Source organism: Urocitellus parryii, chromosome 9, assembly GCF_045843805.1.
Source record: "Urocitellus parryii isolate mUroPar1 chromosome 9, mUroPar1.hap1, whole genome shotgun sequence".
NCBI lineage: Eukaryota > Metazoa > Chordata > Mammalia > Rodentia > Sciuridae > Urocitellus > Urocitellus parryii.
Window position 1 is genome coordinate 66,806,509 of NC_135539.1, and position 23,078 is coordinate 66,829,586.

At 33.2% G+C, this 23,078-nt stretch overlaps 1 protein-coding gene across 1 annotated transcript in view; it reads left to right on the top strand.

Moving 5' to 3' along the window:
* Positions 1 to 23,078, top strand: part of Gpr158 (G protein-coupled receptor 158) — a 401,208-nt gene that overhangs the window by 357,802 nt on the left and 20,328 nt on the right. The window contains exon 7 of the mRNA XM_026401197.2: positions 10,038 to 10,276. Within this exon, the coding sequence (XP_026256982.2) occupies positions 10,038 to 10,276 (239 nt within the window). The remainder of the gene's footprint in view (positions 1 to 10,037; positions 10,277 to 23,078) is intronic.

Sequence of the window (23,078 nt, forward strand, 5' to 3'; positions counted from 1 at the left end):
TTAATATTTTTCTTCTGGTTAATCAGTGCTAAATAATTGAAATATAAGAGCAGAATATATTCTAATAGGTACTTGGCAGACAATGGTCCTACTATTCATAATTATTCTGGTTATAAGAAAAGGAACAAGCATATGATTTCTAATCAGATTTTTTCTTGATCTTCAGAAAAATTGTGCATCTGCATATTGTTTGAAATATTTTTCTGTAATAAGTTAGAGCTCGGAGAGCAATGAGGAGGGACCAGTAGTTTCTACATTTAAATTTTTTATCAGTAAACTTTGTGCCATACTTTTCAAACTAAGCATGTTTGCAGCACAAGCACCTAAATGCTCTCAATGATCTGCAATGTTGTGACAACTTATATAGCTTCAAAGATGTGATTTAAGAAACAGGTGTTTATGCTGAGTTAAAATAAAATTGTTCTCATTTGAGGTCAGTTCGAATCACTGACCTCTATCTAAGGGAATAGCTATTTTATACTTTCACATTTCCTCCAGGATTAGACAATGTTCATTCCAACTAAATGTTTGTCCATTTTGTTGATCTTTTGACTTACATTTGTTGATTGTATTATTTTACATTTTTCATTCTAACATTATTTATTTCCTTTACCTTGCTTTGTGTTTAGTTTGCTCTTCACTTTTTAAAATTTCCTTACAGTAGGAGGTTAGGTTATTGATTTTATTTCTTTTATATTACTTCATATAGATATTTGCAATTATAAATTTCCCCATTACTGCGTTTACTGAAACCCCTAAGTTTTGAAATATTGTTTTCATTTTTATTTATCTCAAATTATTTTCTAATTTCCCTTGTTATTTCTTCCTTAACTCACTGGTTAAGGGTGTTGTGTTCAATTTCCATATATTTGTGAGTTTTTCACTCTTCTTTTGTTACTGATTTCTAATCCAGCCCACTGTGATCAGATAAAGATTCTTTATATGATTTTAGTGTTTATAAACTTATTCAGACTTGTGGCCTAAGGTATTCTTGGTAAAGTTCCATGTGCTCTTAAGAATATGTATTCTGCTGTCAAGTAAAATGTTCTACATATCCGATCTAGTTGGTTTATGTCATCCAACTCCTTTGTTTGATTATTGATTCTCTGTCTAGATGTTCAATCCATTATTGAAAGCAGAATATTGAAGTCTACAATTTCAGTCTACATTGAACATTTTCCCCTCAACTTCTTCAAATATTATGGATCTCTGATGTTTGATGCATATGTATATATAATTGTTTGGCTTCTTGATGGATTGACACTTATAATTATACAATATCAACCTTTGTTTCTCTTAACAAATACTATCTATAAGTTTATCTTGGCTAATAATATAGCTATCCTAATTGCTCTTCTTTGGTTACTATTTGCATGGCATATTTTTTGCCTTTCTTTTACTTTTGACCTGTTCTTTTGATCTAAAGTGACTCTCATATATAATAAATGGTATAATTTTTAATTCATTCTGCCATTTCTACATTTTAATTGGAGAGTTTAATTAGTTTACATTTAATGTAATAACTCACAAAGAAGCACTTCTTCCATTTTGTAATATGTTTTTAATCTTGTATTTTTTTTGTTCCTCAGTTCTTCTATTACTGCCTACATTTGTGGTAAATCAATATTTTATAGCATATCATTTTGGTTCCCTTCTCATTTGTTTTATTGTTATTTGTGTTAGTTATTTTCTTGGTGGTAGCCCTGGGAATTACAATTAATACCCTAAATTTATAAAAATCTAATTCAAGCTAACACCAACTTCAATAATATGTAGAAACTTTCCTCCAAAATAGCTCTGTTCTCTCCTTTTACATTGCAAATTATATTCTTAAGTATTGTGTGCTCATCAGTATAACTTATACTTGTTTTATGTAGTTGTGTTGGATAAAGCAAAGAAGAGGAATTACAAACTTCAAATACATTAGTACTGACTTTTCTATTTACTGAGTTACCTTTACCAGTGATCTTCATTTATTTATGTGAGATTAATTTTCTGTGTGGTAGTCTTTAATTTCAACCTCAAGGATTCCCTTTACCATTTCTTGGAGGACATGTACACTAGAGACAAACTCCTTCAATTTAAACAAAAAATCTGTTAATATCTTCTGCATATTTAAAGGAGAATTTTAACCACCTATTGGATTCTTGGTTGTTGTGTAGATTTGTGTCCATCCTCAAATTTAGGCTGTTACAGCCACTATTTTTTTTATTATTTTTCTCTTATTCTTTTTTTTTTTTTTTTTAGTTTTGTGGTGGTGGTGTTCTTAGAAGGAATTTAAATTTTTTAGAAATTTTATTGGCACATTATATTTATTAATAATAGTGGGATTCATTGTAAGATATTTATAGTTGGCATATAACATAATTTGTTAATATCACTCCCCAGTAACACCCATTTCTTTTCTCCCTCTCCTTAATTCCCTTCCTCTACCATAGGGGGCTTCCTTCTATTTTCACAAGGTCCCCTTTTTGTCTCCTTTTTTCTCTCTAGCTTCCACAAATGAGACTTGACTTTCTGAGGCTGGTTTATTTCACTTAACATGATGTTTTCTAGTTCCATCCATTTTCCTGAAGAGGACATAATTTTATACTTCTGTATGTCTGAATAAAACCCCATACCACATTTTTTTTATCAATTCATCTGTTGATGGACAACTTGGATGGTTCTGTAAACTGGCCTTTCTGAAATGAACTGCTATAAACATGGATATGCATATATTTCTACAATATGCTAACTTGAATTCTTTTGGATAAATACCAAGCAATGTTATAGCTGGGTCATTTGGTGTTCCATTCCTAGTCTTTTGAGGAATCTCAAAAAGGAATCATTAATCATACTGATTTACACAGTTATACTAACTTGCAATTCTACCAATAATGTGTAAGAGTTCCATTTTCACCACATCTTCAGCAGCTTTTATTATTATTAAATTATTATTTCATTTATTATTAAATGAAATCTCAGTGTTGATCTGTATTTCCCTAACTGCTAGAGATGTTGAACATTTTTCATATATGTTTTGATCATTTATATTTCTTCTTTTGAGAAATGTCTTTTTTGCCCATTTTTGTTGGTTAAGCCTTTTGCATTCTTTATATATTCTGGTTGTTAATCCTCTCTCAGAAGAGTCTCAGGCAAAGATTTTCTTAGATTTTATAGGTTCTCTCTTTACACTCTTTTGCTGTTCAGAACCATCTTAATTTGATGCCATCCCATTTATTAATTTTTTAAAATGGTCCCATTTGCTTTTTTAAAAATTATTTTTTTTAGTTTTGGGGACACGATATTTTTATTTTACATTTATGTGTTGCTGATGATTGCACCCAGTGCCTCACACATGCTAGGCAAGCACTCTAGCACTGAGCCACAATCCCAGCCCCCATTTTATTAATTCTTGATTTTATTCCTGAGCTTTATGAGTTCTTCCAAGTAAGTTGTTGCCTGATCTTATATGCCAGAGTGTTGACCCTATGCTTTATTCTAGCAGCTATAGAGTTTTTGGTCTAAATCCTAGGTCTTTGATCCATTTTGGTTTGACTTTTGTGCAGGATGAAAGATAGGGATCTAATTTCATTCTTCTACATATGAATACACAGTTGCCCTTAATCACTTGTTAAAAAGACTCTTTTCTCCAAAATATTTTTGAAACTTTTATAAAGGAGCAGATTAACTGTGTCTGTGTGGATTTGCCACTGTTTTCTATTCCACTGGTCCATGTGTCTGTTTTTATGCCAGGTTCATGCTGTTTCAGTTACTATAGCTCTGTAACATAATTTGAAATTCAGTATCGTGATGCCTTCAAGTATTGGTCTTTTTACTCAAAATTGTTTTGGCTAATCTGGGTTTTTTTTTATTCTTTCATATGAGTTTTAAGATTTTTTTAATATTTCTGTGAAGAATGGCATTGGTATTTTAATGGGGATTGTATTGAATTCGTAGATTACTTTTGGTAATATTTCCATTTCTACAATATTAATTCTGCCTATCCATGAACATGGGAGGTCTTTCCATCTTCTAGTGTCTTCAATTTCTTTCTCCATTTTTTATAATTTTAACTGTAGAAATCTTCAATTATTTGGTTAGATTTATTGCTAGGATATTGTTGTTGATGATGATGGTGATGAAGATGATGTGTGTATTGGCCATTATTTTTTCAGATTTTTTTCCCAGATCCTTTTTTTTTTTCTTCTATGTTCCTGAGACTCCTATATTGTGCATATGTTGGTATGCTTGATGCGATACCACGGGTGTCTTAGACTTTATTCAGATTTTCCATTCTTTTTTTGTTTCCCATTTTGTGTCATTCTTGAACCATAAACAAAGATAAGTGAGGTTTGAATCAGTTTAGATAAAAGGGATGGTAATCAAGACTGAGCATCTGGATTACAGAGAAAAATTCTTGGAAAAATAGTAGAGATGTGACATGTTTGGAGAAGCAGATTCATGTGTTTTTAAAAGATAATATGTTTCTAAACCAGCTTATATTTCTCTTTTGGTAAAATAATTGAAAAAACTACTCACATAAGAGTAAGAGGATCATTTTGTAATGATTCCGCTACTCACTGACTATAACTTTGGATAAATGACACCCCCCCCTCCGCCGCTAAGCTTCATAGTTCTCTCCTTTTTTTTAATAGGATCAGAACAGATAATTCCAATATTTATTCCAGGTCTGACCATCTAAGATTTAACCTATAACAGTCTTACAACTTAACCAGCCCTCCCTCCCTTCCTTACTTTCTTCTTTCCTTTCTTTTTCATCATTCCTTTTTATTCTATCTACCTACTATACGGTGAGAAGAAAAGAAAAACAATGTGTAATATGAAAAATTGAGTAGATCACTGAAATTGGTAAAAACATACATATTTGGGAGACCCAGTTGTGACTTTCTTTCTTATAATAGCAGTAACAGTATATCAAAATAGTCTCGTTGAACTACATGTCTGAAAAATGTCTAAAACCTATTTCTGTCCAGCTGATACCTATACTTTGTAATGTTTGCCTAAAATCCATCCAGTGACCAAAAAGTATTTTTAGTTTACTTCTGAAAATGAGATTTTGAAAATTTGATGAAAGGGTTGATGTATGGGGGAACTTGTCACTATTGAAAACAAAATGACAGGCAGCAACCTGAAACTCTTTTTGTACAGTTTACTCTCCATGCTTTTTTTTGTCAAGAATTGGATGGCTTTACATACACAATAGGTATCCATCTCCTCAAAACTTTTATAACAAGAATTTATTGAGTTTCTATGAAGGTAGGAAGATAAATAGGACTTGACTCAAATGGAGAACTAAAGAATGTTAGGATTATTCCAATTAAATTAATAAATGGGATAACTCAAAGATGTATATATTCATTCCTTTTTATAAATAAAAGAGATGCTATAAAATTACAAACAAATGCAAATTTTCGAAAAGTGGAAAACTCACTAGCAGCTTTAAGTTCTGGTGTCAGCATAATGAAAACTCAAAAACTATCTAGCAGGCTAGAGCAGCCTATTGGAAAGGCACCTATACCTATTTTAGTAAAAAATAGTCTGCAGCAGCAATTCTTAAACTTAAACCTTTGTCATAATTGCTTAGAGGGTTTGTTAAAATAGATGGTTAATCCTCCCTCCACTTTCTGAATCTATAGAATTCTCATTTCTAACAATTTTCTAAATTATATTGGTGCTACTGATTTGGGAACCATGGGTTAGAACAAACAACATTTAAACTGAGATATGAAGGGATAAATAGGAGATAGCTGTATTTTATGTTTGTATTGTTTGGAAGAGCGGCAGTGAGGAAGATGAGAGCAAAGATTCAGATAGACAATGCCTACATGTAATCCAGAGGGATCTGAAGGACTGTGGGAAGGAGAAATTGGTGAGAGATGAGGCTACCAAGGTGAATATGAACCCACATTTAAAAGCCTTTTACATGAGTCAGTCTCCTTATATCAGAGAAAACATTTGGCATTTGTTTTTTGGAATTGGCTATAGTGGGGTAGGGAGGGGGAGCATGGGAGGACTAAACGAACTGTAGATAGTGCAGAGGGGTGGGAGGGGAAGGGAGGGGGAAGGGGGTTAGCATGGATGGTGGAATGTGATGGGCATTATTATCCAAAGTACATGTATGAAGACAAAAATTGGTTTCAACATACTTTGTATACAATGAGAAATATGAAAAATTGTGATGTATATATGTAATAAGAATTATATTATATTCCACTGTCATTTATTTTTAAAAAATATTTTAAAAAGCCTTTTACATAGGACAGAGGCACCAACGATTTGGGTTAATACACATGGAAGAATTGTAAATATGGGAGCAACATGATCAGAGTACAATATGGAAGGATCATGTAGCTTCAGCATAGAATATGGACTAAAGGTGGGTAGGCAAAACCAGTAAGGGCAATTCAAGAATTGTCTATCACTATACTTATCTGCTACTGCTTTCTCACTTCTTACGCATTTCTGGTTTGAAATCATATGACTTCACTGTAAGGACTTGTACTTAGATTATTAATTAACTTATTCATATGCAATTGGTACCATAGTAAAAATAGGATAGGATTTATATAGTGACAGTGAGGATGGAAGAAATAGAATTTGAAAGATAATTAAGACATATAAATTAATTTATTGATGATTCATTTTATTTCTAGAATGTAGGTGAGGAAAAAAAATCAAAGTTCATTCCTAGGTTTTTACTTTGTGCAGTTAGGTAAGGTGGGTAACAGAGCCAGATGGGTTGAAAGTGGGCAGAGTAGAAGGAAAACTGATTTTATTTGGGGACCTGCTCATGTCCAATAGACCATTGAGTATATAGATATTGGGCTAAGGAGACTGGTCTGAACTGATGATATAGATTTGGGACTTATTGACAAATAGTTGGCAAGTGAAATGTGGTAACAGATGGAGTTGTTTAGGAGTGACATAGAGAATGAGAATAGAAATTGTGACATTTAGGAGATCCTTGAAAAACACTGCCATTTAAAGGGAAGTCTGAGGAAGAGGAATCTGCAATGGAAACTAAAAAGGAGCTGACAGGAAGAAATTCAAGATAACGTGACACAGAGGAAGCTGTGCACTTCAATCATGCCAAAAGCTGAAAAGAGATCACATAAAATAAGGAGTGAACAGTACCAACTGCATATGCATAAGTTAATTAATAACTTAGTACAAGTCCTTACAGTGAAGTCATATGAGTTCAAACCAGAAAGGTGTAAGAAGTGAGAAAGTAGTGGCAGATAAGTATAGTGATAGACAATTCTTGAATTGCCCTTTTTCTTCATCATTTCAGCATTATTTCCATGCATTTATCTATTATTAACAATGATGGCTAAAATTATACTTTAAATATGTCTTCATAATAAATTCTGGAAATATCTAGCAGTTTTCTCATATATGCTTCTTCAGAAATAGTAAGTCTTCTGAACAGATGGTTTCCTAAAGATTTACCTTTGAAAAAATAGTGGAAAGGTCATCTACATTGGAAGTTTAATGACTGTATTTCTTTTTACAGCTGGATTTCATAAAAACACATGTCTAAGTATTCTTTTTTTAGAATTTGGATTCTAGGAGTGAGCTTGTATAAACTAACAAGTGCTCATGTATTTTAAAGGTATAGCCGAAGGTTCTCATTTTACTTTAAGGTAGTGCTAGAAAAGTGCATCTTATCCCATGTTACAAAAACCAATATACTGAAATACATAGGTTTAAATACATACTTGTATAATACTTCCTATTATTTGAGAGCCAGTAAAATCAATCATGAGGGCTTGGTCTTAGTTTTTGCTTTTACATCTCTGGAGATGAGATTATAGGATCTATGGCAATCTTGAATTCTCAGGATGTACAATAAATACCCAAAGGGTCATGTGGGAAACATCAACATTTCTGATAATTTAGAAGTAGAATTTCTTGATTAAAAGATTACCAAAATTAGATCTTATAGATTCACTCTGCAATCAAAGTTCATTTGATTAAGGAAATAGTTATTTAATGAACTCACTATTAACTGAGTTTTAGTGTTTCAGTGAGGATTATAAAAATCTTCAAGTGTCAGAAAATGATTTATTTTCTACATTTTGCCATGGAAATAAAATGTAGATAATAACTACTTTTCTCTAAGGCAGTGGTTTTTCAACCTTATAAAAATTCCTTGTATAACTTAAAACTCCCTAGGAGTTCCTGGATATCAGGGATCAAACTCTTCCTTCCAAGCAGTTCTACCCACCATCCTCAAAGATAACTTGTATTTTTCTGCTTATACTTTGTGATTCCCTTCAACCAGAATACCTCCTACCTTGTTTATTTTCTCCCATTTCTATGCATTGATGTCTATCAAGGTTCAGATGAAATACCACATGTTGTATTAGGGTAGTAGACTTACTAGCTACATACAACATGTACTATTTATATTGTTTCAAATATTAGCAATTTCAGACTTATTTTGAGTTAGATTGCAAGCTTTTAGAAGATAATAATCATATCTTATGCCTCCCTTGTTGCCCAGGTAGCTAATGCATGATTGTTACTATTTGTTCATTATAATTATCCTGTAGATATTCTAATTAAGAGTAAAGTTAGAATTTGTAATAGTATTTTTTCCCTAGATAAAATATAGAAGACCAGAAAAATAGGTCAGGTTTTCTCTGTTGAGAGCCTTAGTCATTCCCAATTTAGAACTCATCCAGTTATAACCAGAAATGATTATGTGTTCACAGTGATGCATGCCTAGTGAAACATGCATAGCATGTTTCTCCTGCAGAAATAATACTGGAACTTGCAAAAATATTAATTTTCCAAAATATTTCTGCCATTTTTTGTGGAGTTCTTTTGAGTCTTTTGATCTGCTAATTACAATGAAAGATTTCTTATCCAAAATAATTAAGAGTAATAATACTTGGTCAATTAATTTATAAGGTTGTTTAAACAAAAAGGCATTATGTAATACTTTACCACTCTTTTTGAAATAAGGCCTCTTCTTTGACTATGGGTCTGATATTTAGATTTTTGTTGTTCTCTTTTTAGCCTAAGTCACCAAAATGCATTATCTGCTACACTATGTTGTAGTAGTTACATTGGATTCATGATGTGTGGGTTCTTTAAATAGGAATAAGAATCTAAAAATTGTTTTGGAAGAAATCTGAATGTAAAATCTTCCTAGATTTATAAGTTTATGGACTATCCATATATGTTGATTTAAGTTAAACCAAAATTTTGTGAAAAAAAAAAGTCAGACTAGTAGTAAAGAGTTAAAATCAGCTGAGAATATTCTATGGATGAAAGTGAAGAATGAAGATAAAGGATTCCTATAATAAGGTTGAATTTTGACTTTCTACAATATTTAAATGAGGAACAATTCTAACATAGCATTTAATCCAATAGTTCTTAACCCTGGCAGTTTGAGTCATATATACAGAAAATACTCCAAATTTTTAAAAATCACATTTCTTATATCATCCCAATCTCCTTCATTAATGTAATGATCTAATGCAATTAACCTAGTGCTTAAATATCCCTCATTGTTTTTATAATTATTTATTATTATTTTTGGTAATGTGGTAAAATGACTGTGGAATTTTGTCCAGAAAATACTTTTGATGATACTCTTTTATGAAAACAAATAATTGGTTCAAGGAAGAATTTAACTTAATTTAATATTTTAAAAGCCAACTACTTACTTTCAGAACTATTTTTGATCCTCCAGAAACCCTGTTATTTGGGTAATGTTTTTCTACAGATTTTTCTAAGTCTTCAGAATTTTTCTTGAAATAATAAGACATGTTCAAAAGAATTCCATCAGATATGAATTTGTTGACCCAGTGGCTTCTAATGAATATATTTGTTCAACTATTGGAAGGTAAACTAAAATGAAATAAAAATATGAACAAAGTGTTTCTGGTTTTTCTCATGTTTAAACTTTGTACACTTGAATTTTGGTGGCTTTAAATTTTAGATAGAAAAATAAGATATTTTATTTTAGAGTTTTACTTTCTGTTAGGTTTACTTTCACGTTTGATCTTCTGTGTTTCTAGGGTTTTGAAGGTGTTTCTTTCACGAACAGCACAACGAATTCCATACATGACTGGTGGCCGGGTCATGAAGATGCTGGCAGTAATACTCTTGGTAGTATTCTGGTTTCTCATTGGCTGGACTTCATCAGTATGCCAGAATTTGGAGAGGCAGATTTCACTTATTGGCCAGGGGCAAACATCTGATCACCTCATCTTCAATATGTGCCTCATTGACCGCTGGGATTACATGACAGCAGTTGGTATGTGATAACTGGTTCCATGTGATTGTCTTGTCCTTTTTTTTAGTAGCATTAAAATTGACTTCTTTAAAGCTTTGCCAAATATTTTCATGAAACATAAAGAAATTTTACCTAATATGGTCTTGGTTGAACAAAATTATGAAAATGAGCCTGATGACTTATGGAATACAAACTTTTTCCAGAAGTTTCCATTCTTTTTCAAAGGTATGTAGCTTTGTTTAAAAAAAAAAACATAATCAGGTAAATCAGAATTGAGAAATGCTGTGAATAAAGGCAACTTTTGTGTGCATAGAGATTTTCTGTTTTCCATCTTATCAATTGGCCTCCATTTTGATTACTAATTGTTATTATCTTGACTTATGTGTTTAGTTGGAAGGAAAAATAAGAAGCATGTCAATATTTTTCTATACTTTTAGTCCTGTGAGATATCAGATTTGGTATGTAGAGTACTTTTTGTGAAGAGATTGCCTCTGCAAAACTTCAGATTCATTATTCTTTCCTATGCTTATCTCTAAAGAAAATTTATCAGTTGTTCTCTAGAGATTCAGTATTACACAAATATCGAGCCATGCTATTGGGTAGGGTTGCCAGTGGTATGTGGCAAAGAAACTGGAGAAAGTAGAAGAACCACATCATGACGTAGGTTAAAAATACTTTTCTGGCACTCCAATTTTTAAAAAATAATAGAGATGTAATACAGAGATAACAATACAGAGATACAAAAAACAAATAATAAAAGAAAATTCTTTATTATTTTGTTGTTGTTCCCTCAATAAACGTAGAACAGTACTTAATTTTGAGGGTAATACACAAAAAATACAGGGGCTGGGGTTGTGGTTCAGTGGCAGAGTACTTGCCTAGCATGTGTGAGGCACTGAGCTTGATTCTTAGCACCACATATAAATAAATAAAGGTCCATCAACATTTAAAAAATACTAACATTAGATACAAACATATCTAATAAATATATATATTTATTAGATTACAATTCAAATGTAGAATATTTTTCTGGGCAAAATATTTTAGAATTCTATGAAACTGAATCTCTAAAATGAAGTAATGTGGGCATATAAAGGGAAGGGTTATAATTACAATATATTATTGTATATTTATCATTGTATCTTGAACGATATGGCTTTCAGAAAATAAAGCAGAAAGTAAGGTAGAAAGCAATTCTGATTTGACTTTAGTATTATCATGAAAATAAATCAATTAGTATAAAATTTCTACATGGTAGAAGCTTCTGACTCCTTATTTTATACTTTTTGGTTCAAGTTAACCAAAGTAAGAAAAGTCATTTCCTTGTATTGATATAAAGAAAAGGTCCACTAGTTTTCTGCTATTTTATTAAAAATAAAACTCAAAATACACGTGTAACACAAACAAGCAGATAGTATGACCTATCTACCTAGCATTTTTTACACATTGGCTTTAAGATGTCAAGAACTTTTTAAAGTTTATATTGCTCTCTGAATAGTATATATATATTTCTATATGTAGACATATATAGGAATATAAAATTGACAATATTCTGTAATTCATCTTATATAAACTTTATTGAAAACTAAGAATTATGTACTATTAACAAGATTCACTGGGTACCTATAGTTCTTATAGTGCTGTGTTGAATACTTTTGTGGAGATATACAGTGTTTAAAGACCGTATTTCTTTCATCAAGTCACTTACCATTGGTTAATATAAATAAATAAGGTTTGTCACAAATTATTAAGAAGCACAATTACGTGTCAAAAACTCTTGATGCATTAATAGTTCAATTAAGGAAGGCAAGAGTTTGGACCAAAATCAAGAAATCTTTATAAAGAGGCTCCTTGAGCCATGGATAATGTTTAGGCTATTATAAAGAGGTGTAAAGAACATTCCATTTGATAGGAATAGTGGCAGATGGAGGTGGGTGGGAATTGTATGAAGCATGAAGGAAATGTCTAAGTAGAAAAGAGTTGAAATACATTGTATTTGTAATGATGCTAGATGGCTGTTTATTGAAAATATCTAAAAGGAGTTTAGAAAACCAGGAAAGTGATATGAGGTATCAGTAAATTCAATCTTGATTGCTTTCAGGATGTGTTTTTTTAAAAAGACAAATGTACCAAATCCAGAGTGTGGGTTGGAATTATTACAAGGAGAAAGCTTTAAAACACTGATCCTGAAAGCATGGCCCCATGAGCAGCATCACCTGGGAACTTACTAGAAATGTAGTTTGGGGCCACATTCCAGACTTTCTCAGTCAGATGCTCTGGGACCTAGAGCCCAACAATCTGTGCTTAATAAGCACTCCAGGTGAATCTCACAGTTCTCTAACATATAGAAACACTTACTCCAAGGGAGTAATCAGATGAACTTCCTACAATATAATGATCACTAATCGCAGTCCAACTCTGGCTGTTTCATAACATTCTTACAGTTCCCCCTGATGAAGGACCCCTGGAACATTCTTATAATGATTATCTCAAGTCTCATGTCTTTCCTCCAAACTGTCCATGTTTCTTTTTCTCTTTGCAAATGACCTCTGCTTGAAAAAGAAATAAATAAGAGCCATCAGATCTTAAAATTCTTGCCTATGTATCTGGAAATCTTCTTATATCCATACTTACTCATATCTTTTCTCCCACACATGATGTTAGCAGATATCTAAACCTGTGCCACTCTCAACCAATACTTTAATCCCTTGATTTCCAGTGATCTCTCCTACTTTATATAACCTTTTTGCCATTTTAAGCTCTCCTACTTCCACAATCAATCACTGAAGAATTCCATTCTGACCACAATGTTCCTAACTCATTTGCTTAACTACTACTCATCCAATAGCTATTCAGTATCACAGAACATATTCATTTTACAGTCACATACCACATTATAATGTTTGGGTTAATGGCAGTCTGTATATTCAAAGGTGATCCCATAAGATTATAATGGAGCTGAAAATTTATTACCTACTGATGTAGTAGCCATCAAACATCATGGTTCAGCACATGACTCATGTGTTTATAGGGATGCTTGTATGAACACACCTATTCTACTGCCAGTCATTTGCCATATACCATTATGTACAGAAGCTAAAATTTGATAATGATCATAAATGACTGCTACTGGATTATGTATTTACTATAAAATACTTTTCATTGTTATTTTAGAGTATGCTCCTTATACTTAAAGTTTACTGCAAAACATTATGCTGTGTTGCTTGAGAAACAGTTTTATGCATCTCATTTTTACTGAATCTCTTGATGCCACATCAAGTGACTAACCTATCCATATATGCTTGTGTAAGTACACTTCATGGTGTTCACACAATGATAAAATTGCCTAACACATTTCTCAGAATGCATCCCCAACATTAAGCAGTGCATAAGTTTACATCCACTAAATTCTGCCCTCCTTCAGAGAAAAAAAAAACTTAAATAGGTAGCAATTTTTTTCTACTAGTGAGAAGGGAACTATAAAAAGCAATGGGTATTTTTTATACATTAATTCTGGATAATTCTGGGAAAGAATACCTAGAGAGCAAAGGGGACTGATCCTACTTCCCATTTATGAGGGAAGTCACTCAGGACAGAATGAAGATGCACAGCTTGAGAGGGCTGCAGTGAATTCAGCTCCTTAGCTAGAACCAGGTCTACATTCAGGTAAGAAGGTTAGAGAAACTAAAAGAGATGAATGATGGAGCCAGAGTTTAGGTCATGACTTTAGGAATTAGGCAGAAGTAGCAAGACTTGAGAGACAGAAATTCAAGCACTACTCCCAAAGGTGTTAGGTGATAACATTAGGATCTCAGAAAATCAAGACTTTAGTGATAAGGGAACAGGGACCTAGAAGCAAGAGGAAGTTAAATTGTTGGGTGGTGATGTTTTCATTATCTCCCTATCAGTGTCTTTGTCCTATCAATTTAGGACTGTTGAAAGTATGAGCCAGGAGGTTGATGTAAACTTTTTTTTTTTTTTTTGGTACTGAGGATTGAACCCAGGGACACTTAACCATTGAACCACATCCCCAGCCCTTTTTATTTTGAGACAGGGTCTTGCTAAATTACATAGAGCCTCACTAAATTGCTGAGGCTGGCTTTGAAGTTGCAATCCTCTTGCTTCGGTTTCCTGAGCTGCTGGGATTACAGGTGTGTGCCACCATACCCCGCTGCTATATTTTTTTTACACTATCCTATATCAATTTTCATGTATTTCTCTTTCAGCATGTAACATTAAGATATTCTACATCTAATCTCTCTTAATTTGATGTTTTCCAATGTGTAGCAAAAGCCTCTTTTTTAGTTCTACATACCAGTTTCTTAAAGTAGCTGTTTACCATTAGATTTTTTTTAATATTCAGAGATTGTCATTCAAGAATAAATTTATATATCTTTAGTCAACTTGAAAATCTATACTGAAAGATAAATTTTCCTTCCAATTTTGTGCAGAAATGTTTTTATGTAAAATAAGGGCTGTGGAGAGGAAGAGATGGGTTTTACCTTGAGACTGTGGGAAATCACCAAGAAGTTGTGTAGACTCACATTAGTTTCAGGAGTCAATTAAAAACAAAAGAAGGAAAGGAAGGGAAGGGAAGGGAAGGGAAGGAAGGAGAGAGGGAAGGAAAATATATTAGCAAGCTTTAATCTGGGTCAGCTTTACCAGTATAAAATGATGTGATTTATTAGTACAAAACAAATGACTGGAAGAGCAAAATTCTTTTTCCACTGAAGAGAGCTCTAGTTAGAAATGTAGATCATAAGCCTGACACAAGGGTGCATGCCTGTAACCCCAGTGGCTCAGGAGGCTGAAGCAGGAGGATCACAAGTTCATAGCCAGATCCAGCAACTTAGTAAGGCCCTAGGCAACTCAGTAAGACCCTGCCTCTAAAGAAAAATATTAAAAGGGCTCAAGATGTAGCTCAGTGGTTAAGTGGCCCTAGATTCAATCCCCACTACAAAAAAAAATGTAGACCATAAAATTAAAGAATGATCTTTTCTGTTTTTGCTTTATTGCACACAGATATTCCAGAACTGCTCATATGCATGGTTTTCCTACCACAGTATTTGAGAAAGAAATAGGGAGGTAGAGAAAACAACTTGGAAAATTTTCTGAGTCTCTATAAGCTTCAATTTTTCTTTGAGGAAGTGATTAGAAACATAGAAGAGAAAAATTACTTTCAGAATCCTATTGTTATTTATCTATTTATAATTTTCAAAAATCATTGTTCTGTATAAAAACTTGTGAGATATACTTTAATGGAAAGCAAATAAGGATATAAAATGCTGCAACTGTGGAAGACAGATGGATCTTGGACAATGTGAGAAACATTTTACAGTACTCAGTTTTACTTTTTTAAAAAAATATTTATATGGTAGAAAGAGAATTTTAAAATTTGTATGTTCCAAAGTATTTCTAGATCAAATTAGAATTTCTATTAAGAGTTAAACTGCATACTTCTTTGAGAACTATTTGTATCTCAAATAATAATGTAGGACTTATTATTTGATTCAGGACTTTGATTTTTAAGTACATTTAAATATATTTTATGTAGAGTACTAAAGGCAAAACAAAGTATTCCTCCATTAACTCATCCCTGTTTCCTCTCCCAACCTAGATACGTGCACATTTCATGTTAAATGCTTCACTCTGTATCCCTGACATCTAACAAATTATCTGTCAGTTGTAGGCTCTTGATAAATATTTGCTAGAAGAACAAAAAATGAGCACAGCTTCCTTTCTCTTTAGATATTTTATGTTGTGAGAATTAGACAAAGATAAAGAAATTAATTAAATCTAAAAACTTAGAAGTTAAGACAATTGTCCTCCATTTCATTTTAATGATAAATTTTGGGAGGTTTTTTTTTTTTTTTTTTTTTTTATTGGATGTTCAAAACCTTACACGGCTCTTGACATATCATATTTCAGACATTAGTTTCAAGTGAGTTATGAACTCCCATTTTTACTCCAAATACAGATTGCAGAATCACATCAGTTACACATTCACCTTTTTACATAATGCCCTATTAGTAACTGTTGTATTCTGCTACCTTTCCTATCCTCTACTATCCCCCCTCCCCTCCCCTCCCATCTTCTCTCTCTATCCCATCTACTGTAATTCATTTCTCTCCTTGTTTTTTCTTCCAATTCCCCTCACAACCTCTTCTATGTAGTTTTTTTTAACAATGAGGGTCTCTTTCCATTTCCATGCAATTCCCCCTTTCTCTCTCTTTCCCTCCCATCTCGTGTCTCTGTTTAATATCAATCTTTTCTTCCTGCTCTTTCTCCCTGCTCTATTCTTAGTTGCTCTCATTATATCAAAGAAGACATTTGGTATTTGTTTTTTAGGGATTGGCTGGCTTCACTAAGCATAATCTGCTCTAGTGCCATCCATTTCCCTGCAAATTCCATGAATTTGTCATTTTTTAGAGCTGCGTAATACTCCATGGTGTATAACTGCCACATTTTTTTAATCCATTCATCCATTGAAGGGCATCTGGGTTGGTTCCACAGTCTAGTGACAAATCTTCTGAAATAGAAGTGAGGAAAAACACTCCATTCACAATATCCTCAAAAAAAATAAAATACTTGGGAATCAACCTAACAAAAGAGGTGAAAGATTTATACAATGAAAACTACAGAACCCTAAAAAGAGAAGTAGAAGAAGATCTTAGAAGATGGAAAGATGTACCCTGTTCATGGATAGGCAGAACTAACATCATCAAAATGGCAATATTACCAAAAGTCCTCTATAGGTTTAATGCAATGCCAATCAAAATCCCAATGGAATTGCTTGTAGAAATAGATAAAGCAATCATGAAATTCATATGGAGAAATAAAAGACCCAGAATAGCAAAAGCAATTCTGAGCAGGAAGTGTGAATCAGGTGGTATAGCAATACCAGATTTCAAACTATACTACAGAGCAATAGTAGCAAAAACAGCATGGTACTGGTACCAAAACAGGCGGGTGGACTAATGGTACAGAATAGAGGATACAGAGACTAATCCACAAAGTTACAACTATCTTATATTTGATAAAGGGGCTAAAAGCATGCAATGGAGGAAGGATAGCATCTTCAACAAATGGTGTTGGGAAAACTGGAAATCCATATGCAACAAAATGAAACTGAATCCCCTCCTCTCACCATGCACAAAAGTGAGCTCAAAATGGATCAAGGACCTAGATATCAAATCAGAGACTCTGCTTATGATAGAAGAAAAAGTTGGCTACGATCTACATATTGTGGGATCAGGCTCCAAATTCCTTAACAGGACGCCTATAGCACAAGAGTTAACAGCAAGAATCAACAAATGGGACTTACTTAAACTAAAAAGTTTTTTCACAGCAAGAGAAACAATAAGAGAAGTAAATCGGGAGCCTACATCATGGGAACAAATTTTTACTCCTCACACTTCAGACAGAGCCTTAATATCCAGAGTATACAAAGAACTCAAAAAATTAGACAATAAGACAACAAATACCCCAATCAACAAATGGGCCAAGGACCTGAACAGACACTTCTCAGAGGAGGATATACAATCAATCAACAAATACATGAAAAAATGCTCACCATCTCTAGCAGTCAGAGAAATGCAAATCAAAACTACCCTAAGATACCATCTCACTCCAGTAAGATTGGCAGCCATCAGGAAGTCAAACAATAACAAGTGCTGGAGAGGATGTGGGGAAAAGGGTACTCTTGTACATTGCTGGTGGGACTGCAAATTGGTTCAGCCAATTTGGAAAGCAGTATGGAGATTCCTGGGAAAGCTGGGAATGGAACCACCATTTGACCCAGTTATTGCCCTTCTTGGTCTATTCCCTGAAGACCTTAAGAGAGCGTACTACAGGGATACTGCCACATCGATGTTTGGCAGGTATTTTTGAGCAATCTGTATAAATTGGCAATCCCCAACTAGGTTGTGAAACTCTACCTTGATTTCCATAACAATCCACATAATAGATTGATACAAACTTGGCAAGGTAAATGAAAGTTATAATATGAAAAGTATTATAAAGTATCTAATTGTATGAAATATGATATGTCAAGAGCTTTGTAATGTTGTGAACAACCAATAAAAAAAAATTTTAAAAAAAGCACCCTTGGTTTTAATCCCCAGTACCGCCCCCCCCCCAAAAAAATAGAAGTATCTAAAAAAAATAAAGTATAATTGCAAATATTGAAGTAGAATACAATTTATGTGCTTCTGTTGAAAAATCTGTGCCATAGATGAAGGAGCTGAAACTTGGAAATGTTTTCCTAAATTAATGAAAAAAAGTCCCAAGTTATACTTATTTTGAAAAATGTAGCTAGTAGGATTGCCAGATATTTTTCTAAATATAGCAATAACTTGACAATCAATTGTTCGTGTTCAGAATTTTTCACAGTAGCATTAAAATTTGTCATATTAAGAAGTCATAACATTATTCCCTATGAGTTTCCTAACTGCTACTACAGACAGACAAGCGAGTAGCATTGACTTCTCGAGCCTGAACTAACCTTTATGATTTCCCTCATAGAGGCATGTTTTCACACTTACATTTAGATATCCTGGACAGTATCCTCCAATACAGTGCTTTCAGACTTGGATACATGAATAGCAGAGGTGGTAATATATGGACTTTATACTTTGGTATATGTAGTTGGATGGCTCTCAATTTCTATTCCACATTTAGAACATATTGAAGATCTGAAATAGTTCCAGTATCCAAGAAAAATTAGAATAAGTGAGCACATTTTTACTTTACCTATAATAAAGAAATCGACTGCAAAAAAAGTGACTAATAGATGATAATGTCAAGAACACTTATAACTTCTACTTCGTGGCTAAATCTGTCAGACTTGAGTACAAACTTAAGCAGCCACTGAACTTGCCTAAGTTTTCAGTTTCTTCTGGAAGTTAGGTAATGATAATAAAATGTGATGAAATGGAACATAATTGAGACTAAAGTTGTTATTAGTGCCTTTTCTAACCTAGCTCAAGAATATAGACAGCACACTCTGTGTAGGCCTCTCTTTATCATCTGCTATTTTCTGTTATTCTATTTTTACATCTCACTAATATGGCCTAGCTCTTCTCAACAGCATTTTTATGTTGTAATAATTATTCCCTCACAAAGGCCCTGTTATAAATTAACTCCATCAATGCCTAAGCTGTCTTAAAGCTTGGAAATTCCTTAGAGTGTGACAACCCTTGTTACAAATTGTCTTCACCAGGTTGGAAAGAAATACGTAGAGAAAAATCTAAGCAATAATTGAACATTCGATTTGAGAATTTTAAAATATTTGTGCTCGTAGTAAATTCTGACATGGATTATCCCACTAGTTACTGTGAATTTTACATGGAATATTTTTACTACAGAAAATATGATCTTAATTCATTTTCATTGACATATTCTTCTTTGTACTCCTCCCTCCTGGTATAATATTTTAAATACGTGTAACAGACATGGTGTTCTATAATTTAATTAGTCATATGTCAATGTTTAGAAGGAACTGAGACAAATTTAGTGACTCTTTACTGTGTTGTGAGGGAAATTCTGAAATAGCTAGTGTTTCTAAGGATTTAAACAATTATCTAGAAGATTAGGTGACATTATGACAGATGAGATGTGAAAGAAGTACCATTTAATGAGTATTGAGGAAAATATATTAAACTTCATTTGTCTTAATGCTCTTGATTAAGGTTCATTACATACATTTTATTGCATTGTATTCTAATGTACCCTATGCCTTCATTTATGCTGCATTACTTTTTACTATTTTTTAAATACTTCAAAAATTTTCATCCAAAGGGTAAAAGCCTGACCTCTCTAACAGTTTGCTTTGGCTTGGGCCACATCATTAGAAACTATCAAGGGCTTGCTTATTTGCTTTCAAAACAATCAATGTGGGAGTTATTTTGTTACTTATATATTACCTCTTCTGAAAAATATTCTACTTCTTTAAGGAGTAGTCAGTTATATAATGCTAGAGTAAGAAAGAAAGAATAATTTATTAATACTTTAATTTTGGAAGTTAATAAAATCCTGACATAATAGTAGAGATTGTCTTGGGATATAACTCCAGTACCACAGTCCCCTTCTAGGGCATAAGCACAGTGACTAAATCCTCCCATTAGGCCCTACCCCTTAAAGATTCTACCATCTACTAATAGTGCCACAGGCTGGCCACCAAGCCTTGAACTCAGGACCTTTGGAGGACCTTTTAGATCAATTCTATAGCACAAATCCCTGTGAAACCCTAGGATTTTAGAGGTGAAAAAAAGACGAAGAAGAAGAAGAAAGTCTTTTGTTGCTTGAACAGAGATAACCCATACATTAACTTGGTTGTCAGAAATATTTGAGTGGTCCTTTTCCTTGTGTTGAAAGAAATATCAGTTGAAATAACAAACTGTTAGTTCATGTTGCTTTAAGTTTCAAAGTGGTGTTATATCCCTATCCATTCTAATTTCTAATACATATACTAAATAGAAGTATACTAATACTAAAGAGAAGAGTCTGGCACTATCATTTCCTCTGAGAAGAGGTTTGATATGTAGGAACAGAAAGATTTGAAGGTCTTCCCTTTTTCAGCTCACCAAAACCATTCCCAGTAGTAGTCAAACCTTGGGATAACTTTAATAAGAAAGAAACCATTGGCAAAAAAAAAAAACAGTTTTTTTTGATGACCTCATTAAAATTATTCAGAAGTCAAGCAATTTCCTAAACCAAACTTAAATCACCAAATAGTCTCAATGATTTTAGAAGCTGCAAAATTATGCTAACTTCTAAGGAAGGTAAACTTTCTTTAATTTCCAAAAGAGAAAAATATGGTGCTGGAAGTAACACATTAAGGTATAAAATAAACTAATTTATTCTTTCTGTTTGCCCTTTAGCATCATTCAAATAACCCCATCTCAAAGAAATAAAACATTTTCCTATAGAGGTAGAATGTAAATAAATAAATAACCAACAACCCTCACTACAATAATTCAAAAAATACTCAAGTTAATTGTTGAAAAGCTATTTGTGAATTTCTAGTTATATAATCCAAGCAAAGGCAAATAAATTGTCAATGCTGTTAGGCTTTCATAAAAGATCAGAAATTTAAAATACACTTGTAAATCATAGTAAGTAATTCCAAATTTTGCTCCCTACCCAAATAATAATGTTTGTGTACATGGCAGGGATGGGGAAATGAAAGAAATATTATGGAATATACAACAAGCCACTCTGACCTTGACCTAATCCCCTAAGGGTCTCTTATCTTAATCTGTCTTTGTGAGCTCTCCACTTCTTTAAGATTCTGAAGTCTCTAGATTTTGTGAATGTTCTCTCACCCCATATCAATCTTTTAAAATTCTAAATGTATATGTCAGAAAGAAAGAGAAAAGCCTATTTTCTCTACACTTACTACTTAAAATGCAGTAGTGTCTGTGGGGAAAAAAAAAACTTGGTCCAAGTTATAGAAATATGTGAAGAGAAGCAACAAAGAAAAGTGAACCTAAAAATGTGTGCCTATTCACAGCAGTCTTGCCTCAGAGAGTTATTTAGCAATGAGTGGGTAAGAGAATAGAATAACCAGGTCACCATCTGATTTAAAGTCTCAGCATTCCCATAAATTTCTCTGATCCAAGTTTGAAATTTTAGCATTTAGAATTCTATCTCCCTCCTTTTAAAAGGAGTTAAAAGTTCTATAATAAAACCTTCACAAATATAGATAATGTACAGAATGCATTTAGCACAGTTCCTGGTACATCCAACAGATGTTAACCATGCAATCAAATCAATTGAAGGGACAAAAAAGCACTTTCAAGTAGAACTCTTACTACCATAGGCTATTCACTTCTAATTGACATATTAGTTTAAATTACAAACAATTGCTGCTTGAAAAAAATACTCCCAAAGTTTCATCTGTGCCTGTTAGTAATAGAAGGAAGAAGGAAAGAAGGAAGGGATGGAGGGAGGGAAAGAGGTGGAAGGAAGGAAGGAAGGAAGGAAGGAAGGAAGGAAGGAAGGAAGGAAGGAAGGAAGGAAGGAAAGAAGGGAGGGAGGAAGGAAGGAAGGAAGGAAGGAAGGAAGGAAGGAAGGAAGGAAGGAAGGAAGGAAGGAAGGAAGGAAGGAAAGAAGGGAAGGGAAAAGAAAAGGAAAGAAAAGCCCTCAGCCCAAGGACATAATTTAGGGAACATTAGCCAAGAACCAGGAGACAAGGGTTCTAGGCCCTGTTCTGCTGCTCATTGAGCAAGTGCAAGTGGTGGGGGATGAGCTTCTCTACAGGCAAGTCTTGAAGCCCAACTCTGACCATCCCTTGTCTTTCCCTGCTTCTAAAAAGCTGAAAAATGAATAGATATTCAGCCTCCATTGTCCTAGTGGTGAAATATATTGCAAGTTCACCTTTTCCATATACTTCTCTATGCCAAAGCTGAATAAACTGAGGTCAAGGCCAGCACAGTAACTGCAGCTCATTAACCACCTCTTTCCCCACCATATACATTTGCAAAAATGTCCCTCCTCACGACATGGTCAAATGAAGTCACTTCTAACTTTAAAATTCTATCAAATATCATTTATATTTTTTAATTCATGTAACCTCATTATTGTCCTTATTTTAAGCAAAGAAGAGGCAAATAGGCAGTCAGAATATAAGCTTCCATGTACCTATTTAGTCCTAAATGTCTGGAATTCAAGACCTTCTCTAAAAGTATTGAAGTTATTCAATTTAATACTTAATGACAACCTTTGAGCTGTCCACTCTATTAAAAGAAAATAGGCTATCTTGGGTGGAATCATAAATAATATTTTACTCTGTTCATGAATTTTCTAAGTTGATAGGATTTAG